Source organism: Myxine glutinosa, chromosome 2, assembly GCF_964187855.1.
Source record: "Myxine glutinosa chromosome 2, kmMyxGlut1.1, whole genome shotgun sequence".
Lineage (NCBI taxonomy): Eukaryota > Metazoa > Chordata > Myxini > Myxiniformes > Myxinidae > Myxine > Myxine glutinosa.
The window spans coordinates 55,859,946-55,879,732 of NC_136262.1; the positions used below are offsets into that span (position 1 = coordinate 55,859,946).

The 19,787-nt window shown below is 45.9% G+C and overlaps 1 protein-coding gene across 2 annotated transcripts in view; it reads right to left on the reverse strand.

Moving 5' to 3' along the window:
* Positions 1-16,224: 16,224 nt before the first annotated feature.
* Positions 16,225-19,787, reverse strand: part of LOC137421782 (protein argonaute-1) — an 88,673-nt gene continuing 85,110 nt past the window's right edge. The window contains exon 19 of one of the 2 annotated variants that reach the window (XM_068108177.2): positions 16,225-16,908. In XM_068108177.2, the coding sequence (XP_067964278.1) occupies positions 16,800-16,908 (109 nt within the window). In that variant the 3' untranslated portion in view covers positions 16,225-16,799. The remainder of the gene's footprint in view (positions 16,909-19,787) is intronic. The other variant, XM_068108176.2, reaches the window with a different exon arrangement.

Sequence of the window (19,787 nt, forward strand, 5' to 3'; positions counted from 1 at the left end):
ACACAATACTTGTTTGTTGGTAACAATTGGTGTGGTTTCACCATTGATCTTTGATACACAGAATAACACATCTTTCTGCCGTGACTCCTCTCGGGGCTCGGAGGTACACCGTGACCGGGGTTTGGGGAGGAGCACGTAACAGTACTTTCTTCCATTTTTTGGATTCTTTATCTTGAGGTTGCACTTCCCCAGTGGTACTACTGTCGTACCATTGTACATGGATACCACTTGGTTAGTATTCCACAGCTTCCTGGCATACTTCCTTGGAATAATATTGCATGATGCGCCGCTGTCTACCTGAAAGCGGACCTCACGTCCTTCTACTTCCATTGTAACATCTGCTTTGGTTATTTCGACTCCTCCAGGCTGTTAATTTGCTCCATGTCCCCTCTCTCTGGATCTAATGTCATGACCTTTATCTGTTCACACTCGGACATCTCACGAGCTGTCGTCTGCTTCATCCACAATCTGGACAGGCCCCCCTCTGCATTGAGATGAGAAGTGGTTCTCCTTACCATATTTGTGGCACTTGCGTCCATACGCTGGGCACTTCTCTTTCGCAAACTCATGTGCAGTTCCACAATAGCGACACTTATGTAACTTGGAGCGAAGACGGTTTCAGTGTGCCATTACCTTCCCTCCTCGTGGGCATGTGCTTCCCTGCATTTACTACCTGTCCATCGATGATCTCAATCTGGTTATTTGACAACTTTGACAACACAACAAATCTGCATGCACTTCTCCATTGTGAGGTCAATTTCTCGTAGGAGCCCCTCTCTCAATGCTGACTCCCTGATTCCACAAATCACTCGATCCCGAATCAGACTGTCTTGCAAATTTCTGAAGTTGCAATTTATTGCCAGTAACTTGAGCTCTGTGAGGTATGCCTCGAAGGATGAGGTATTCCCCTCTCCTTGATTCCTTCTAAAGAATCTGTGGCGATCCACCGTTTCATTCTTGGGTGGGTTACAATGTGCATCAAATGCCTTTAACACATTCCCAAGATCTGCAGTTAGTCATCAATCCTGTTTACTGCCAAAAATGTGTCGCATCTGTCTTGTGTAGTTCTCGAACAACTCCATTTTTTCGTCGAAAGCACCAATATTCCCGAATATCGCCGTCGAGTCACACATACAATGCTGTATGATGCCATTACAGGACTGTCTTTAATCTGCGCATGCGCAGCCTCAACGCTGCGCGATTGCGTCTTCTTACTATCTTACTATAATTCACCAAATGTCCGTCTGTCTCTTCGAAGGTACCATAAAAACTGCTGAACCGATCGCAAAGATATTTTGGGTGGGTAATCCTGTGACCCCTGGGAGTAAAATAGGCTATTTAGTGTCATGTATGAAGTGCAAATATTCACCGTTGTATCCCTACACCGTGACCGCATTGTATCCCTACGCCCCAGCTCGGATGGTGCCAAGGTGAATCGGGCCTGTATCGGCAGAGTGAATAAACGTGTACGACAATTGATCGTAGTTTGTCGAGATACCTTACATGGCGACGAGGATAAACATCTAGACCATGACTTCTTTTGGCCATATCGATGAATTCGACCCTCATGAGGGGGATTTTGACACGTATTCTGAGCGGTTGTCTTTCTACTTCGAGGCGAACGGCATCACGACCGAAGCCCGGATGAAGGCCGTCTTCCTGTCCGTTTGCGGAGGTGAGACGTTCACACTTGTTAAAAACCTGATTCGGCCTCGGACAATCCAGGAATTCACGTATGCAGAGCTCAAGGCCGCTTTGAAGGAACATTGTAATCCATCTCCTTCAGTCATCCTGTGTCGGTTTAATTTTTACATGTACAGACAGCAGCAAGGTCAGTCGATCGCAGACTTCATTGCACACCTCAAAAAACTGTCACATCTGTGTGAGTTTGGGGACACGATTGACGACATGCTCCGTGATTTGCTGGTGGTTGGCATGTCCGATGACCGCACCCGTAGATGCCTGCTTGCGGAGAGAAGACTGACGTTCCAAAATGCTAGACACACCGCCATTTCCATGGAAAGTGCTGAACGCAACGCTACAAGCATCGGTGCCACTCGCTCGTCTGGTCCCAGCCCTGCTGTGTATCGGTTGGATCATGTTCAGCCAAAACGTTGGAACAAGGCTCCTCATCAGAAGCCAGTACAGTCTCAAACACACAACAAATGTTTTCGGTGCAACGGACAGCACCCTCCAGAGACGTGTCGGTTCAAAGATGCCACCTGCCATTTCTGTTCGAAAACTGGCCATATTGCTCCAGCTTGCATCACTCGCAAATCGGGAAAAGGGAAAGCTGCTGACAAGATTCATCAGTTTATCGGTTCGGAGGAACCTGAGCTTGACCAGGTGAGCTCTGTTTCCGACAACTCAGAATCGTATGACCTGCTTCATATTGATTCTCACCATAAGCGGGACCCTCTTCTTGCCACTGTTGTCGTCAACAATCGACCATTGCAAATGGAGGTCGACACTGGTGCGGCCGTCTCGCTCATCAGCCATGCTGTTTTCACAAACCTGTGGAGTGATGCTGACCGACCCCATCTGAAACCTACTACCTATTGTCTCTCCACCTATACAGGTGAGAAGATTGTTCCCTGCGGTACATGTGACGTCACGGTGGGCTACGATAACCGCGAGTTTCACCTACCCCTGATCGTCATTCCTGGAAAGGGCCCTTCCTTACTCGGCAGGACCTGGTTGAGCATAATTCGACTGAAGTGGAAAAGCATTCATCAACTCCGGGCAGCCAACGTTTCTCCTACCGCAGCATACACACTCAAAAATGTGCTGGATACGTACCCGGATGTCTTCAAGGATGAGCTTGGAACCTTGAAAGGACATACGGCTAAACTCAGGGTTGACCGGGATGCCAATCCTATATTTTGCAGAGCTCGCCCAGTCCCTTTCGCCCTGCGGGAGTGGATTGACAAGGAACTGGATCATCTTGAAAATCTGGGGATCATCGAGCAAATCAAGTATGCCGAATGGGCGGCGCCCATCGTTCCGGTCATAAAATCGGACCAGTCCATCCGCATATGTGGAGATTATAAAATGACCGTGAACAAGTGTTCTTCATTGGATAAATATCCAATCCCGAGGATCGAAGACCTCTATGCTCGTCTCACGGGAGGCAAGACTTTTACGAAACTCGATCTCAAATCCGCCTATCTACAGCCCCGCTTGGACGAGAATTCGAAACAGTATCTTACCATCAACATGCATCGTGGGTTGTACAGGTACCACCGACTCAGTTTTGGAGTGAAATCTGCACCTGGAATTTATCAGCGTGTCATGGACAGTTTGTTTGCCGCCGAACGCAACGTCGTTTGTTACCAGGATGATATTCTGGTTACTGGTCGTACGGACGCGGAACATCTACAAAACCTGGATAGAGTTCTGAAGAAGATTTCGGACTCCGGCCTACATTTGCGTCGAGACAAGTGCAAGTTTATGGTGCCATCAGTCACGTACCTGGGTCATACGATTGATGCCGAGGGTCTACACCCGACAGATGAGAAAGTCCGAGCTATCAAGGATGCTCCTGCTCCACGAGACGTGACCGAATTGAAGTCATACCTCGGTTTGCTTCAGTTCTATGGTCGTTACATTCCGAATGTGACCGACGTTTTGGGCCCCCTTTATCGGCTTTTGAGGAAAGGAGTCTCCTGGAGCTGGGGGCCTACTGAACAATCAGCATTCCAGACCTCTAAGGATCTGCTCAAATCGTCCAATGTTCTCGTTCATTTTGATCCAGAGAAGGATCTTGTGCTGACATGCGATGCCTGTCGGTATGGAGTGGGGAGTGTATTATCACACGTGATGCCAGATGGTACGGAAAGACCGGTTGCATTTGCATCCAGAACGTTGTCCCCGGCAGAGAAGAACTATTCCCAACTTGACAAGGAAGGATTGGGAATCGTTTTCGGTGTCAGCAAATTTCGCCAGTACCTTCTTGGACATCATTTCACGATTCGCACTGATCACAAGCCGCTGATCAGTCTGTTTGGTCCAACTAAGGCGACGTCTGACACACTACCGCCCAGGATCATCCGCTGGTCCCTGTTTCTCACTGCTTATGACTACACCATATGTTATAAACCCGGTTCGTCTATCACAAATGCAGATGCCATGAGTCGGTTACCCCTTCCAGAATCCGTTGATGATTCGCCTACACCAGGATCCATTATCGCACTGATGGATCATCTGGAAGATTGTGCTGTCGATTCCGGCCAGTTCTGCACTCATACTCGACGAGACCCCGTTCTGTCCAGAACTGTCCAGGCTGTACAGCTTGGATGGCATTTGCTACCTGAGGGTGACCCAGATTTTGCGGCTTTTAAAGCACGTAAAAACGAACTCGGCGTGGAAAATGGTTGCCTACTCTGGGGATGTTGTGTCGTGATCCCGAAAAATCTGCGTTCCAGGGTCATGGATGAAATCCATGACTGTCACCCCGGGATTGTGAAGATGAAGTCACTCGCCAGAAACTATGTGTGGTGGCCGAATCTTGATGCTGATATCGAACATCATGTTCGACATTGTTACCCCTGCCAGAGCACCCGGAATACACCAGCGAAAGCGCCACTGCATCCCTGGGAATGGCCCAGCGAACCGTGGCATCACCTACATCTCGATTATGCCGGGCCTATTAACGGCAGCATGATTCTAATAATTACGGACGCGCACACAAAATGGATTGATGCCTATGTGACGCGTGGTACTACGTCAGCCATTGTCATCGAAAGACTCAGACGCTGTTTCGTCACTCATGGTCTGCCCAGGATGATCGTGAGTGATAACGGTTCGTGTTTTTCCAGTTCCGAGTTTGCCGAGTTCACACGCCGGAACGGCATCAAACATAAGTTTGTCAGCCCACATCACCAGGCTTCAAATGGCTTGGCCGAACGATCCGTGGGAATCATCAAATCCGGATTGCAGAAACTTCAGGAGGGAACCCTGGAAACAAAGCTGTCTCGTCTCCTGTTCAAATACCGCATCACGCCACAATCAACAACCGGTGCAGCTCCGTCTGAGTTATTGATGAAACGACACCTGAGATCAACACTTGACAATCTCAAACCAGACATATCAAATGTTTATCAGAGCCAGCTTAATCAAAAGTTGGTGCACGATAAGACGTCCAACAGTCGCTGTATCAACATTGGAGGTCCAGTGTTTGCCCAAAATTTTGGTGCAGGTGCGACGTGGCTACCGGGGGACATCATCGAGAAGCCAGGTCCACTGTCCTGCGTGATTCGCCTGCAGGACGGCCGCGAAATTCGTCGACATCAGGACCACATAACCTACCGTCACTGTGAGTCGATAGAGCCTGCAGCATCGTCAGTCAGGACAACAGTTCGACCCACCACTGCCGGAGATCGTCGTGGCCGCTCCAGCCGGCTCGGATGCCCCGAAAACCTCTGCGAACGCTACACCCTTCGTGGAGACCAAAGGAATCACCTCAGACTCTGTATCCACTGGTACACCGCGACCCAAAGGGATCACCTCGGACTCTGTATCCACTGGTACACCGCCACCCAAAGGCATCACCTCGGACTCTGTATCCACTGGTACACCGCGACCCAAAGGGATCACCTCGGACTCTGTATCCACTGGTACACCGCGACCCAAAGGCATCACCTCGGACTCTGTATCCACTGGTACACTGCGACGCTCAATGCGTGAGAGAAAAGCACCCGACCGGTTGAATCTTTGAAGATGTTTTTTTTTTCACGGTGACACATGTTCTATTTTCAAAGTGCCACATGTTCTATTTTCACGTATTTTCATTATTCTCATAATCGTTTGCACACATATTTTCACATGTTTTGGAAATGTTGCTTTTGAAATGTCAATTCTTGAAATCTAGCACGTATTGCTCTTGGTAATGTTGGACTTAAAGGGGAGGATGTCATGTATGAAGTGCAATTATTCACTGTTGTATCCCTACACCGTGACCGCATTGTATCCCTATGCCCCAGCTCGGATGGCGCTGAGGTGAATCGGGCCGGGCCTGTATCGGCAGAGTGAATAAACGTGTACGACAATTGATCGTAGTTTGTCGAGATACCTTACATTTAGTTTTCCCAATTTCAGCTTTGGTCTCCAGCATTCTCAGGTTTGGACTCCCGCATAACATTTGCGTTCGCATAACGTTCATTGTGCCGATGTTCTCATTGTGACGATCTTATTATAATTCACCAAATGTCCGTCTGTCTGTCTGTCCGTCCATTCCCAGGTACCGCAAAAACGGCTGAACCGATCGCAACGAAATTTTGAGTGGGTAATCCTGGGACACCCTGGAGTAAAATAGGCTATATTGTTTTTCCAATTTCAGCTTTGGTCTCTAGCATTTTCAGGTTGGGACTCCCGCCTAACGTTATTGTCCCGGGTACCGCAAAAACGGCTGCACCGATCACAACGATACACCTCCGTGCCCGTGGGAATCTGACCCCACTGGTTAAGCATAATGCACCCAACTCCCCCCCCCCCCCCCCCTCGTCATCATTGAACACCAACTGCTGAGTTTCTAAATGGTGATTTTCGTGGAAATTGGTCACGAAGACGACGATTTTTATCGCAGCGTGACGTCAGAGTGATATAACATTACTTCCGCAATTGAGGTATGATTTTACATCGTAAAACGCTGTGAGTGACGACACAATGACCGTGACAACATTTTCAATCTTTCATGACATTCATGACATACTTTCGTATTTCACTTTTATAATTTCACACTTTCACCATTCTCGGAAGTTTACAAACATGTACAGCAAAAATTAATGTATTTATAATAAAATGCTGAATGAAAATATAATTAATTTTATTCAAGAATCATTTTATTCTTCCATCAACCAGAAGCACGTGATCCCCATGCAGCATATAACGAGCATCATTTAAAATCACGTGATCATTACATGTTCTGGGCTTGCTTTCGGACGCCTCTTCCTCTCTCTAATCTGATTGGTTGCCTGGCATAGCAACGGCTCCGAAGGATTTCCTTAACTGAACGAAATCCTGACTGGAGGATTTCCTAAAGGTGGTTTATGCAACTTCCCTTGAAGAAATCCTCACAGTGTCTGGTAAGGGGAATCTTTCCTGAAGGATAAGGGAATTTTATGTAACTCGGCCTAAACGTAGGATAATGGTGGCCGATAAAGAAGAAGAAGAAGATCACAGAGGTCGATTCAAATCTTGGATTCTCCACCATTGGGAGAGAGGGCCAAAAACTATACATAGCAGGATATCACAAAAAGTTGTGGATGGATTTGGACGAAACTTGGTGAACTGGTTGGATATCTGACAAGGACAAATATATTCGATTTTGGTGAAGATTTGAATATGGATTCGGATATGATAATTATTTAATTTATTAAGTGATTCTTTACCATTGGGAGATGGGACCAAAAACAAAACATAGCAAGATATCTCAAAAAGTTATAGATGGATTTGGACGAAACTTGGTGAACTGGTTGGATATCTGACAAGGACAAATATATTCGATTTTGGTGAAGATTTGAATATGGATTCAGATATGATAATTATTTAATTTATTAAGTGATTCTTCACCATTGGGAGATGGGACCAAAAACTATACATAGCAGGATATCTCAAAAAGTTATGGATGGATTTGGACGAAACTTGGTGGATTGGTTGAGTGTGTGACAAGGAAGAATCGGTTCAATTTTGGTGAAGATCCGGATCCAGCTAGTAGAATTTTTAAAAAGTGATTCTTCACCATTGAGTGATATGGCCAATCAGGTGGAGGTATGCTCTCCACCGAGTGCCGGTCTAGTTACTCCTGCCAGGAAGTAATGCATTCGATCGTGCCCGTGTGTGTGTGTGGGGGTTCGTGTGTTTGTGAACAATATATCTGGAAAAGTTCTTAACGGATTTGGATGAAAGTTGGTGGGATGATTGCCCTTGGGATAAGGAAGAATTGATTAGTTTTTGGTGAAGCTCAGGATATTATTCCGGATCCAGGAATTTTTTGAAGGATTGTTTACCATTGGAAGATAGGGCTCTTTTTTTTTTTAACATTATGCTCTATATATTCTATATTTAACATTGTGATATGAAAATAGTTTTCATATTTGTTGTAAATGTAGTTTAAACTCGTGGTTATGCGTTAGAGCGGTGTATTTTTTTTAGCAGCGTCGTCTTCAAGGTTCTTTTTTTTCTTTCTAATAAAGACATATTCTGTCATTTTAAAACCACCAAAGTATGTATTAGGTTTCCCCGTTTCATAAAATGTATCGGTTGATACGTATAATGTTTTAAAACTGTTTTCTTTTTTTTTTTAACCTCAGAAGAGATATCAACATTTACCTCAGCGAATGTCAATCGCGGTGTGAGTATTTGATGAACTTATAAAGACTTAGGTGACTTATAAGTGTGACCAGCATGTGCACGGGATTCTTCCCAGAAGAATGAGTGGTCGCATTAGCTTGTACGACCTAAAATGAGCGAGTTTTGTTTTGACGTTTGGGCCAGTTTTCCATGTTGTATCCCTAAGGAATGAAACGGACGTTTTTCCTTGCTTACAATTTTATTTGAAGTCACACATGCCTCAAAATACACTCACTTATATAGAATTGAACGCTGAATCCGAAAATGTAAGTGAAATTGCCTTGTTTTTTTTCAACATTATCTTCTATATATTCCAAATATATATCTGTGCAGTGTCTGTCTTGTGTTGTCACTGAACTACTCCCTCAAATTTTTGTGAAATCGTACTATTCCAACTTGACCCACGGCGGGAGTATGCGCTCTACTGAGTGGCGTTCTAGTTTAAACCCGTGACAAGTCGCTATTCAAAATGAGACCTATATGTGAACATTTACAAGCAAAAGTGAATTAGTCAACAAAGTTAACGGATTGCAATTGTCACGTGGTTGGGTTAAAGTGCTGCTCGTTTCATGTTCGATCGTTGTGATTCGCCGATTTATAAAACAAGTTCGACGACAACCTTCACGTTAGAAAAGGTGAACAACTCGTTCAAAAGACGGACACGAGTTCTCATTATCGATTAGGAGTGCACACGGATCAGGTAACTTGGGCATTTAACGTTGCCCGTCCCCGTTTAGTAAGACGGTTTATAACAAGGATGAACATTCACTGAACAAAACTCACCTGAGATCGGTAAAAATGAAGGCAGGACGTGCTCAAGCTCGACGACAGGTTCGACACCGAGGAATAAACCAACCGATGTTTACCGGTTACCATGGTAACGATATAAGCACGTAACCGTTAATTTCGTGCTCTCCGCGTCCAGGTGATTAACAGCTGAACTATGGCTACAATGTGAACCACAACGTGAGCTACCTTTAATGACAACAATTTGCACCTGATCTGATTCCTTGACTTCCTGTCGAGTAGACAAAGGACAATCTATATAATACGTAAGCACCATCGGCTGGATTTTGAGGACGATTATGACAAAATAAAATCGAAATTGAGAATAGGGAGGGAGAAAAGGTAAACGTATACTGTATAGGAGTACGGAGGAGAGGTAAACGTAAAGGAAAATGGAGAAAAGGTAAACGTATAGGAGAATGGAGGAGAGGTAAACGTATAGGAGAATGGAGGAGGTAAACGTATGGTATAGGAGAATGGAGGAGAGGTAAACGTATAGGAGAATGGAGGAGGTAAACGTATGGTATAGGAGAATGGAGAGGTAAACGTATAGGAGTATGGAGGAGAGGTAAACGTATAGGAGAATGGAGGAGAGGTAAACATATAGGAGAATGGAGGAGAGGTAAACGTATAGAAGAATGGAGAAGAGATAAACATATAGGAGAATGGAGAAGAGGTAAACGTATAGGAGAATGGAGGAGAGGTGAAAGAAAGTAGATGTGTAAAAGGATACGAATGAGGAATGGGAAGGGGATTCCGTTACAAATGCAGACGTAGTAAATATATGGGCCATACATACCTGTCCTGGTGTTATTTGACTAAAAACTAGAAAGTGAGCCATGCCCCCCATTGTTCAACCTTTTTGCATCTTATCAAAACAGTAAACACCGATTTCCTTCCAGCGGGATCCTTTCACAATGTCGCTCTCCCATGTGGATCCTTGTGTGCTCTCTCTCCTCTAGAGGGTCCTTTTTGTGCTCTCCAGGGGGATCCTTGTGTGCTCTCTCTCTCTCCTCTAGGGGGTCCTTTTGTGCTCTCCAGGGGGATCCTTGTGTGCTCTCTCTCTCTCTCTCTCCTCTAGGGGGTCCTTTTGTGCTCTCCAGGGGGATCCTTGTGTGCTCTCTCTCTCTCCCAGGGGGATCCTAGTGTGCTCTCTCTCTCCTGGGGGGATCCTTGTGTGCTCCCTCTCTCCCATGGGGATCCTTGTGTGCTCTCTCTCTCCTCTAGGGGGTCCTTTTGTGCTCTCCAGGGGGATCCTTGTGTGCTCTCTCTCTCTCCCCGAGGGGATCCTTTTTTGTTCTCTCTCCCAGCGGAATCTTTGTGTGCTCTCTCTCTCTCTCTCTCCCAAGGGAATCTTTGTGTGCTTTCCAGGGGGATCCTCGTGTGCTCTTGCTCTCTCTCTTTCTGTGCAATCCTTGTGTACCATCGAATGAAATTGAGCGGGGCTATGTTCAAAATGAAAACCTCAATCCATCAGTGAACCTGTTCAACCCCCTTATCTGCAGCTCTTCATTCAGGGATGCACCACATCTCATGCCAGCCTCTTTTCTTGTTTGTTAATTCCCCTGCTCATATTAGATTGGTGTCCCACTGCCCCACCATCAACTTATACCCTGCATAGTCTTGGACTTCCATGAGCCTACATATAGTAAAAGACAATGAAACTTTTTTTTGGAGGGGGGAGGGGATGATAGAAACTAAAGTGAACACTGCAACAATGACATGGGAAAGTAAATCAAAACGGAGATTGCTGGTAAAAACATCTTTATCCTGAATCTGAGCACGCATAACATCTAAAACGGCGATACAGACATCATATACAAGTACACGATGAAGGTGGCAGCACGGATGTGCGTTACAAAGCAACGTGAAATCACAATCAGAAAGGGGAGGGGGAAATCAAGGCAATTAATTTATTCTTATAAAGGGTTATCAGGCATATTGTTGTCAATGAAACATAATTTGTCCACAACTTGCAGACAGCTCAGCAAGTGACGAAGCGAGTTTGAATTGCAACGATTCGTATGAACATGATCATTCACATGCACAAAGTCTGGCATCCAATTTTGTATGGACAGTCAGCAAGTTCAGGCACAATCCAATAACAACCCATCCCAATACAATTCTTACACCTGGCACAGGGGGTTCGGTGGGGGGCAAAGGGGGAGCTCTAACCCGTCGATTTATATTGCTCGAGGAAAAACCTTTGACAAACAGAAGTCAAAACAAACATCAAGTGCTGCAAGCGAGCGGACAGGCCAAAGACAGCTGGTTTTTTTTTGGTCATATTGTTCGAATGTGTCTGTCCATTATGTAAAGAAAGCTCTTTGGAGTCCCGTTACATCAAGCATGCTGTACAAGCTACATTGACAGGGCACCCAGAGCATGAAAGTTACCCATGGTGCCATGGGGGGATAGGGAATGGTACAGTGGGAACATATGAACCAAATGAAGGCAATGTCTCAAGCATCGTGGTGTTCGGGGCGATAAAAATCCACTGGCGGCAACAACGAAAACACGACATGTCCAATGGAAACAAATGGATGGGAAATAAAACAGCAAAAACAACAACTTCTGGTCATCTGATTACAGCAACATTCATGAATCCATAGAAACATCAACTGGAAATAAACCTGTAAGCAAGTTGCCTACAGTTACTCACAATGCAACAGCTGTTTGAACCGCTCATCGTAAAAAAAATCGTCTTTCAAAACTTAATGCAGTGAAAGGCAAAGGAACCACGATTCGAATGTCGAGCATTATGTCAAAAACATGTCCTTAGGCTGGCATCGTCCCCAAAGTATAGCGTTTAAAAAGAGCACGGTTGATCAAAGTTATTAGTGAAGAGGAAAAATGTCCTTAAAAATCGGAATAAAGTATAAAATACATTATTCTATTGTAGACCTTAGAGTCTATAAAACTCTAGCAAACAGATGTGACGTTGGCCCGTTGTACGTTGATGGAAGCTCTACGTCGAGTGAGAGATCAGATTCCTCTACAAAAGGCACGTATTACAAGGTACTGGCATGGCTAGCTTGCATACACGGTGTAAAGCGCACGTGTGGCCGAGCGAGGGGCCCATGGCGGCCTCGCAGACTCGTCCTCTAGCTCCAAGTTAAAATCCGAGCGCCCAGTACAGCAGCATGCGAGCTCGGCTCTGCCCGTGCAGGTGGGCACGTCAGAGCTCTCTGTCCGTGCAGGTGGGCACGTCAGAGTTGTGTCGTGTGCGATGTAGCATTTCCCTCAAAAAAACAAAAGCAGCAATCAGGTTGTCGTTAGAATCTCACCATCGCCTTCCCCGTTTACCCTCCCTCCACCGTTTCAGTGATGTGACTCGTTTACAGAAAAGACCCCGTGCCGCCGGTGGTTGGCAAAGCGACAATGAAGCCAGGAGGGTGGCATCGCACGGTCGGGTAACTGGGGTTTAGCGATACGGCGCGCAAATCACTCCAGAAAGGGGCAGAAAGGGGAGAGAAAACAGACAAACCATTTACAATCAATTCGACATGTCATATACAATCCTAAACATCTTGGAGCCAGACTGATTTACATCCAAAAACTCAGGGCACCATGATCCTTGCACGTTAGCTTTGTCGGACGATTGGCATAAGATACCTGGATGCTTCAGAGGACAAGGAATGGACAAAACATTTATTCTAGGCACCCGAATACATTTCCGTTACAGTATTAATGATAATGCACTGCAATTCCCACATTTTAAAATCTATATAATAATATATCTATATATATATATTCCATAGACTGTTTTCAGCTTATTGCATATTAACTTAGCTTAACCAAACTACGCAGGGTCTGTTCTTTAATATCCAGAGGAAAACCAAAAAAAAAAACCTCGCTATAAATGTACAAGCCATCGACACAAGAGAAACATGTGTGATGCATAAAACTTTGAAACTTCCACAAAGCAAGAATAAGTTCAAATCTGAAGTCAAGTTTTCAAGCCAACCCTGGTTAACAGTCAGTAAACAGACTCGCAGGCGAGATACGCTTGCAATTTGTCTCCGGGGACGAATAAAGTACGAATACAGAAACGCGATTCGGCAGAGACGGAGCGTTACAACTTCTGATTTGAACGCGATTCACGCGGAGCATTGCTGGCATCGGTGATAGGACTATAATGAAGTAACGAGAAAAAAAATACGCTGCTGGGTACATGTTACAGGGTCAGGTTTGGAGGAGGGGTGGGCGACAACAACAAAAACAAACAAACACTACTCCGGTACAACGAAAACCGAAATTTCTTTACAAGAAAAGGTGTCCCGTCGATGTGCAAGACGAGCAAAAAATTGCTGCGTGAGATGGAGGGGTGGGATCAACTTCAAAGTAGAGTTCATCTTACGATCAAAAGGGTCTTTTTGAATCAAAATCATGTTAGGGTCAAGGTGAAAGGACAACAAGGAATGCTAAGCCGAGCAAAGACGAGTGATGGACTGTGACAGCAGAGAAGAAAACAATGGATTTTCAGAGAAAAATGATGAGAGGAGGAAAGAGGTCCCTACCAATGTCAGCAATTTAAATAAAAAATAAAAAATACAATAAAATACCTGCGTACCAAAACAAGGGTACCAAGCAACAGCAAAATTCATTTTGTTTCCATACTTAAAATACCTAATGACCTCATCATAATCAATACTCCCCAATCACACACCCTACCACCGAGTCCCAACCAATCACAACAACACAACCTGCCACCCAGTCCCAACCAATCACAACCATGCACTCTGCCACCCAGTCCCAAACATGCACCCCATCACCTACAGTCCTAACCACGTACCCTGTCACCCATAGTGCCAACTACGTACATAGTCACCCATAGTGCCAACTACATACATAGTCATCCATAGTGCCAACCATGTACCTCATCACCCATAGTGCCAACCACGTACCTCGTTACCCATAGTGCCAACCACACACCCTGCTATCCAGTCAGTCCCGACCACACACCCTGCCATCCAGTCAGTCCCAACCACACACCCTGCCATCCAGTCAGTCCCAACCACACACCCTGCCATCCAGTCAGTCCCAACCACACACCCTGCCATCCAGTCAGTCCCAACCACACACCCTGCCATCCAGTCAGTCCCAACCACACACCCTGCCATCCAGTCAGTCCCAACCACACACCCTGCCATCCAGTCAGTCCCAACCACACACTCTGCCATCCAGTCAGTCCGAACCACGCACCCTGCCACCCAGTCAGTCCCAACCACGCACCCTGCCAACCAGTCAGTCCCAACCACGCACCCTGCCACCCAGTCAGTCCCAACCACGCACCCTGCCATCCAGTCAGTCCCAACCACACACCCTGCCATCCAGTCAGTCCCAACCACACACCTTGCCATCCAGTCAGTCCCAACCACACACCCTGCCATCCAGTCAGTCCCAATCATGCACCCTGTCACCTAGTCCCAACCATGCACCCTGCCATCCAGTCAGTCCCAACCACACAACCTGCTATCCATCCAGTCCCAACCACGCACCCTGCCATCCAGTCAATCCCAACCACGCACCCTGCTATCCAGTCAGTCCCAACCACACACCCTGCTATCCAGTCAGTCCCAACCACGCACCCTGCTTTCCAGTCAGTCCCAACCACACACCCTGCTATCCAGTCAGTCCCAACCATGCACCCTCCATCCAGTCCCAACCATGCACCCTGCCACCCAGTCCCAACCATACACCCTGTCCCAACCATGCACCCTCCATCCAGTCCCAACCATGCACCCTGCCACCCAATCCCAACCATGCACCCTGTCCCAACCATGCACCCTGCCACCAAGTCCCAACCATGCACCCTGCCACCAAGTCCCAACCATGCACCCTGCCACCCAGTCCCAACCATGCACCCTGTCACCCAGTCCCAACCATGCACCCTGTCACCCAGTCCAAACCATGCACCCTGTCACCCAGTCCCAACCATGCACCCTGTCACCCAGTCCCAACCATGCACCCTGTCACCCAGTCCCAACCATGCACCCTGCCCCAGCATGCACCCTCCACCCAGTCCCAACCATGCACCCTGCCACCCAGTCCCAACCATGCACCCTCCATCCAGTCCCAACCATGCACCCTGTCACCCAATCCCAACCATGCACCCCGTCACCCAGTCCCAACCATGCACCCCGTCACCCAGTCCCAACCATGCACCCCACCACCCAGTCCCTCCCAAAGACTAGTTTATCAAAAGCAAGCTTCACTTTCTTCAAAGAGTAAAATGTATAGCAAGCTCACACAATTTAACAGAAACAAAAATTCAACCTGGTGATTGAAAAATGTTAATTTATCAATAAAAAACGGTAAGACATGTAATTGTAATGCATTTAAAAGCTTCCTGATTTGCAGCACAACTAAGTAGGCCCCGGATGAAATAGATGCGCGCTTGCTATACAAGATGTATTACGTACACCTTTCTGGCACTGTGCCGCTGGAAGAAACGCCGACCCAACCTCGAATAAAAGGGGACAATTGCACCGTGCTCCATGACAACCAACCAAGTTGGAGAGAACATGCTTGGGATCAAAACATAGGTTGCCTGTTTCAAAATACACAGCATCAAAGCTCGAGCAGCAAAAAAACAAAAAAAAACAAAAAAAAAACAACTAACGACCGTATAAAAATTTCTTTTTTTATACAAAATTTGTGATTGTACGTAATGTGCCTTTACATTTTGGGAGAATTTGATATTTGCCTTGAGCTCCATGACAGAAAATGTACCTGGAAAAATGAGCCTCATGAGCACGGCTGTTGGGAATGAGGGCTGGCAGCCTTACACCTAAAGTATACAGTACAGTGTTTGAGTTGAATAACAGTGTTGAGCCATTTTCCGCACCATCCTCAGTTTCCGAGTCTCCGGCTGGTGAGAGCAAACTGCTTCAGGGCTGGCGCTCCCAGTTCTGAGACGATCCCTTAACCAAACCAAACGGCATCATATTGTGGAGAGCCGTGAATAGGGAATCCATCTTACAAGTGGAGAGGAATAAATTACATTCCCAACTTACAGGGTGCTGTTTGGCAACCGAAGGCAAAAAATAAAAAAGATTTAAAAAAAAAGAAGACAAAGAAGTGGTATAAAAATAACATCCTTAAATTGTTATCCTGCGATCCCTGGTAAGAACAGTGTAACGATAATTGCAAACCATATTAATAATAACAATAATAATAATAAACCACAACTCATGTCAAAGCACTATTATGGATCCTTCTAAATAATTAAAATACAACACTGAAAAAGTGATTGTGAAGATGGTGACAAGGTAAATGGCTAAGTTGAAAACCTCACCCGTGTCAGGCATCTTCTACGCAAGAAACTGCATAAATAGTATTATTTAAAATAAAAAAAATCCCCTAAAACCGATAAAAACATTTACGCACGAAACAAGCATGGACCACTACCAAAGGAATTGGACAGATCAGCCCAAGTGGCTGGCGGAGAGATCTCCACTTGTTTTGGAAGATAGATTCAAAACCTGCTTGGCCATCCAAGGCTCCCTTGTGTTTGTGGCTTTGTTCCTTATGGCCCCAGCTTCCTTGGGATCGATGGCAAAGCACATCGATCGTCAGGACATGGGCGCACTGCTGGGATGATAATGATGTTGGATTCCGCTGGTGATGCAGAGTGGAAGTGCAGGGTGCTGGCTGCAGGGCTAAGCAAAATACATGGTGCGGAGGGTATCTTGGTGGACCTGCACGGCCTTCGCCAAGGCCATCGTGTCACGCCCATTGTTTTGCCCAGAGATGTGGCTGCCTTCCGCACTGGTGGGGAAGGAACCGGGAGTAAACCACACAATACATTCCAGTAAATCACACTATGCAATAGCACCTCTTAACTGGAATGGTGACCATGAACCCATGTGCCACTGCAGCATTTGCTGCAAGGTCCATGACCAATACAGAGTACCTGCTACGCAACCAGCCAGTTAATGAGGATTTGGGTCCTAACCGGGAACCAAGATATGAAAGTTAAAATGCAACTAAGCTTTATTTGGTCTGTGAAAGACAACCGCCCACTGCTAAAAGCAGTGTCGGCAGCTACACTGCTACCTGTAGTATCAGGCAGCCTCTCTACATGTTAGAAACCTCTGAGCAATGCCAGCCCACCCCTAAAAGGGGAATGCCAGTCATGCCAGCCCACCCAATTCGATGTCTCCAAATGGAACAGCGGCAAAAAAGCTTCTCTAGTCAAAATGGCTCTCAGAAAATCCTCGACAATCCATGAAATCAATACAACCATCAAATGCTCAACCAGTCAGCATTTTTCACGATACAATTAAGATGTTTTCACTTGCATGGATGAAGACAAGATCAACCGTAGCTCCAAAAACATTGACTATTTAAAAGAGAACAAGCGTTACGCCTAGGTCCCCCGTCGGTGAAGTGATGCAAGTTGACAAAGTGGAAGACGCAAGGCGGCCATCTTGGATTTTGACGTGGCGACCCAATTTTCAATAGCGTTCTTCCTTATGCCTAGATACACCCACACACCAGATTAGAAGTTGGTACTTCGCTTATTTTTCAAGATATTCCGCTCACAAGGTTCAGACATACATGGCGGCGGCCATCTTGGATTTTGACGTGGCGACCCAATTTCTAATAGCGTTCTTCCTTATGCCGAGATACATCCACACACCAGATTAGAAGTTGGTACTTCGCTTATTTTTCAAGATATTCATCTCACAAGGTTCAGACATACATGGCGGCGGCCATCTTGGATTTTGACGTGGCGACCCAATTTTCATTAGCGTTCTTCCTTATGCCGAGATACACCCACACACCAGATTAGAAGTTGGTACTTCGCTTATTTTTCAAGATATTCATCTCACAAGGTTCAGACAAAGATGGCGGTGGCCATCTTGTATTTTGACGTGGCGACCCAATTTTCAATAGCGTTCTTCCTTATGCCTAGATACACCCACACACCAGATTAGAAGTTCGTACTTCGCTTATTTTTCAAGATATTCAGCTCACAAGGTTCAGACATACATGGCATCAAACATACATGGCGGTGGCCATCTTGGATTTTGACGTGGGTTGCACCCACACACCAAATTCGAATGCGATCCTTCGCTTACGCATGCCCGCACGCAGGGGAAAGCCATAGTCCCCCTTTCGCTCAGCGGTGCGACGGGGGACAATGAGAGGAAGTTAAAATGACACTAAACCTGGATTTCAAAAAGTGAGAATCACTTGATCTGATAAAATTAATTGTATTCACTTTCCATCCTCAAATGCAAAATGCACCATCAAGCAACAAATGAAACTTCAGATAATTCCTGTGGGAGCAGTTTGACTGGCTGTGAAAAATCACGTTATGTTTCCAGTAAATTATACGTGGATTTACACGGATGAGAGATGGCTTCCTCCACACAAGCTACCGGTAGATTCACTGAGGTTGTATTTGGTTATAATCTGATTATCTAGTTCTGTCAAGTCGTGGCCGACTTCTGGTGACAGTCAAGATCACATTTCTCCAAATATCCTCCTGTCTGCACTGCTTCCCTAAGCTTTGGCAGTGACAGACATTTTGGCTTCAAGGTGCATTTTTGTTTACAAAGTCAAATAGATACAAAATAGTAATGAAATAAAATGTAAATTGGTTGTGATTGTTTGTGCTCGTTTTTGATTTTTTTTTCCATTTAGTTTGCATTTACAGATTATGGATAAGGTAGATCTGAGGTTAGATTTCAAATCCTGACACAACAGGGTGTTTCAAAAGGATTTATACAACTTTGACTTCCTGCCATTTCTTTGTTTTTTGACCTAGACCGTTTTCCTTTTCAGGGTTTGGTGGTGTTATCATGGTATTTGTTCCCTGGGATTTCTAGTTCAATAGCCCAACTATGCCAACGACAGTGGAGCAGAAGACAAAAGTGGTGGCTCTGTGGTGTGAGACTAAATCATATGTCGACACCCGCCGGAGGTTCTCCCAAGAATACGACCTCAGAACACGTGATGGACCCACAAATTGTGCCATTCAACGTATTGTGAAACATTTTGAGCACAAGGGTACAGTGCACAACCAGAGCACGGGCAACAGTGGCAGGCCAGCATCAGTAACCAAGAGCCAAGCCAACATCTACGCCGTGCGGGATTCTGCAGTGGTCAGTCCCAAGAAGTCCCACTGCCGGCGCTCCCAGAAGCTGGGCATCAAACCAACATCAGTCTGGCTACCTCAGTCTGGGTATCAGTATTCTCACGAAGGAACTGAAGCTTTTCCCATACATCATCTCAATTATACATAAACTGAGTCAAGATGACATGAGAAGGAGACTTGATATGTGCAATTGGCTCAGTGACAGGATGGAGCAGTACCCAAACTGGATTAACCTGATATGGTTCAGTGATGAAGCCCATTTCCACTTGAACGGTGCCATCAACAACCACAACAACATTTTTCTGGGGCGCAGAACCACGTGAGGAGATCACTGAGAGGTACCTGAAAGGGCCTAAGGTCACATGCTTCTGTGCCTTCAATGCCAGATGGGGAATGCTAGGGCCTTATTGGTTTGAGAATGACAACAGCAGGATAGTGACGATCAACGGTGAGCGCTACTGGGCCGTGCTCCAGAAGTTCCATAACGATCTAGCCCAAAAGGTCACACCAAACCAGCTCAGCATGACCTGGTTTATGCAGG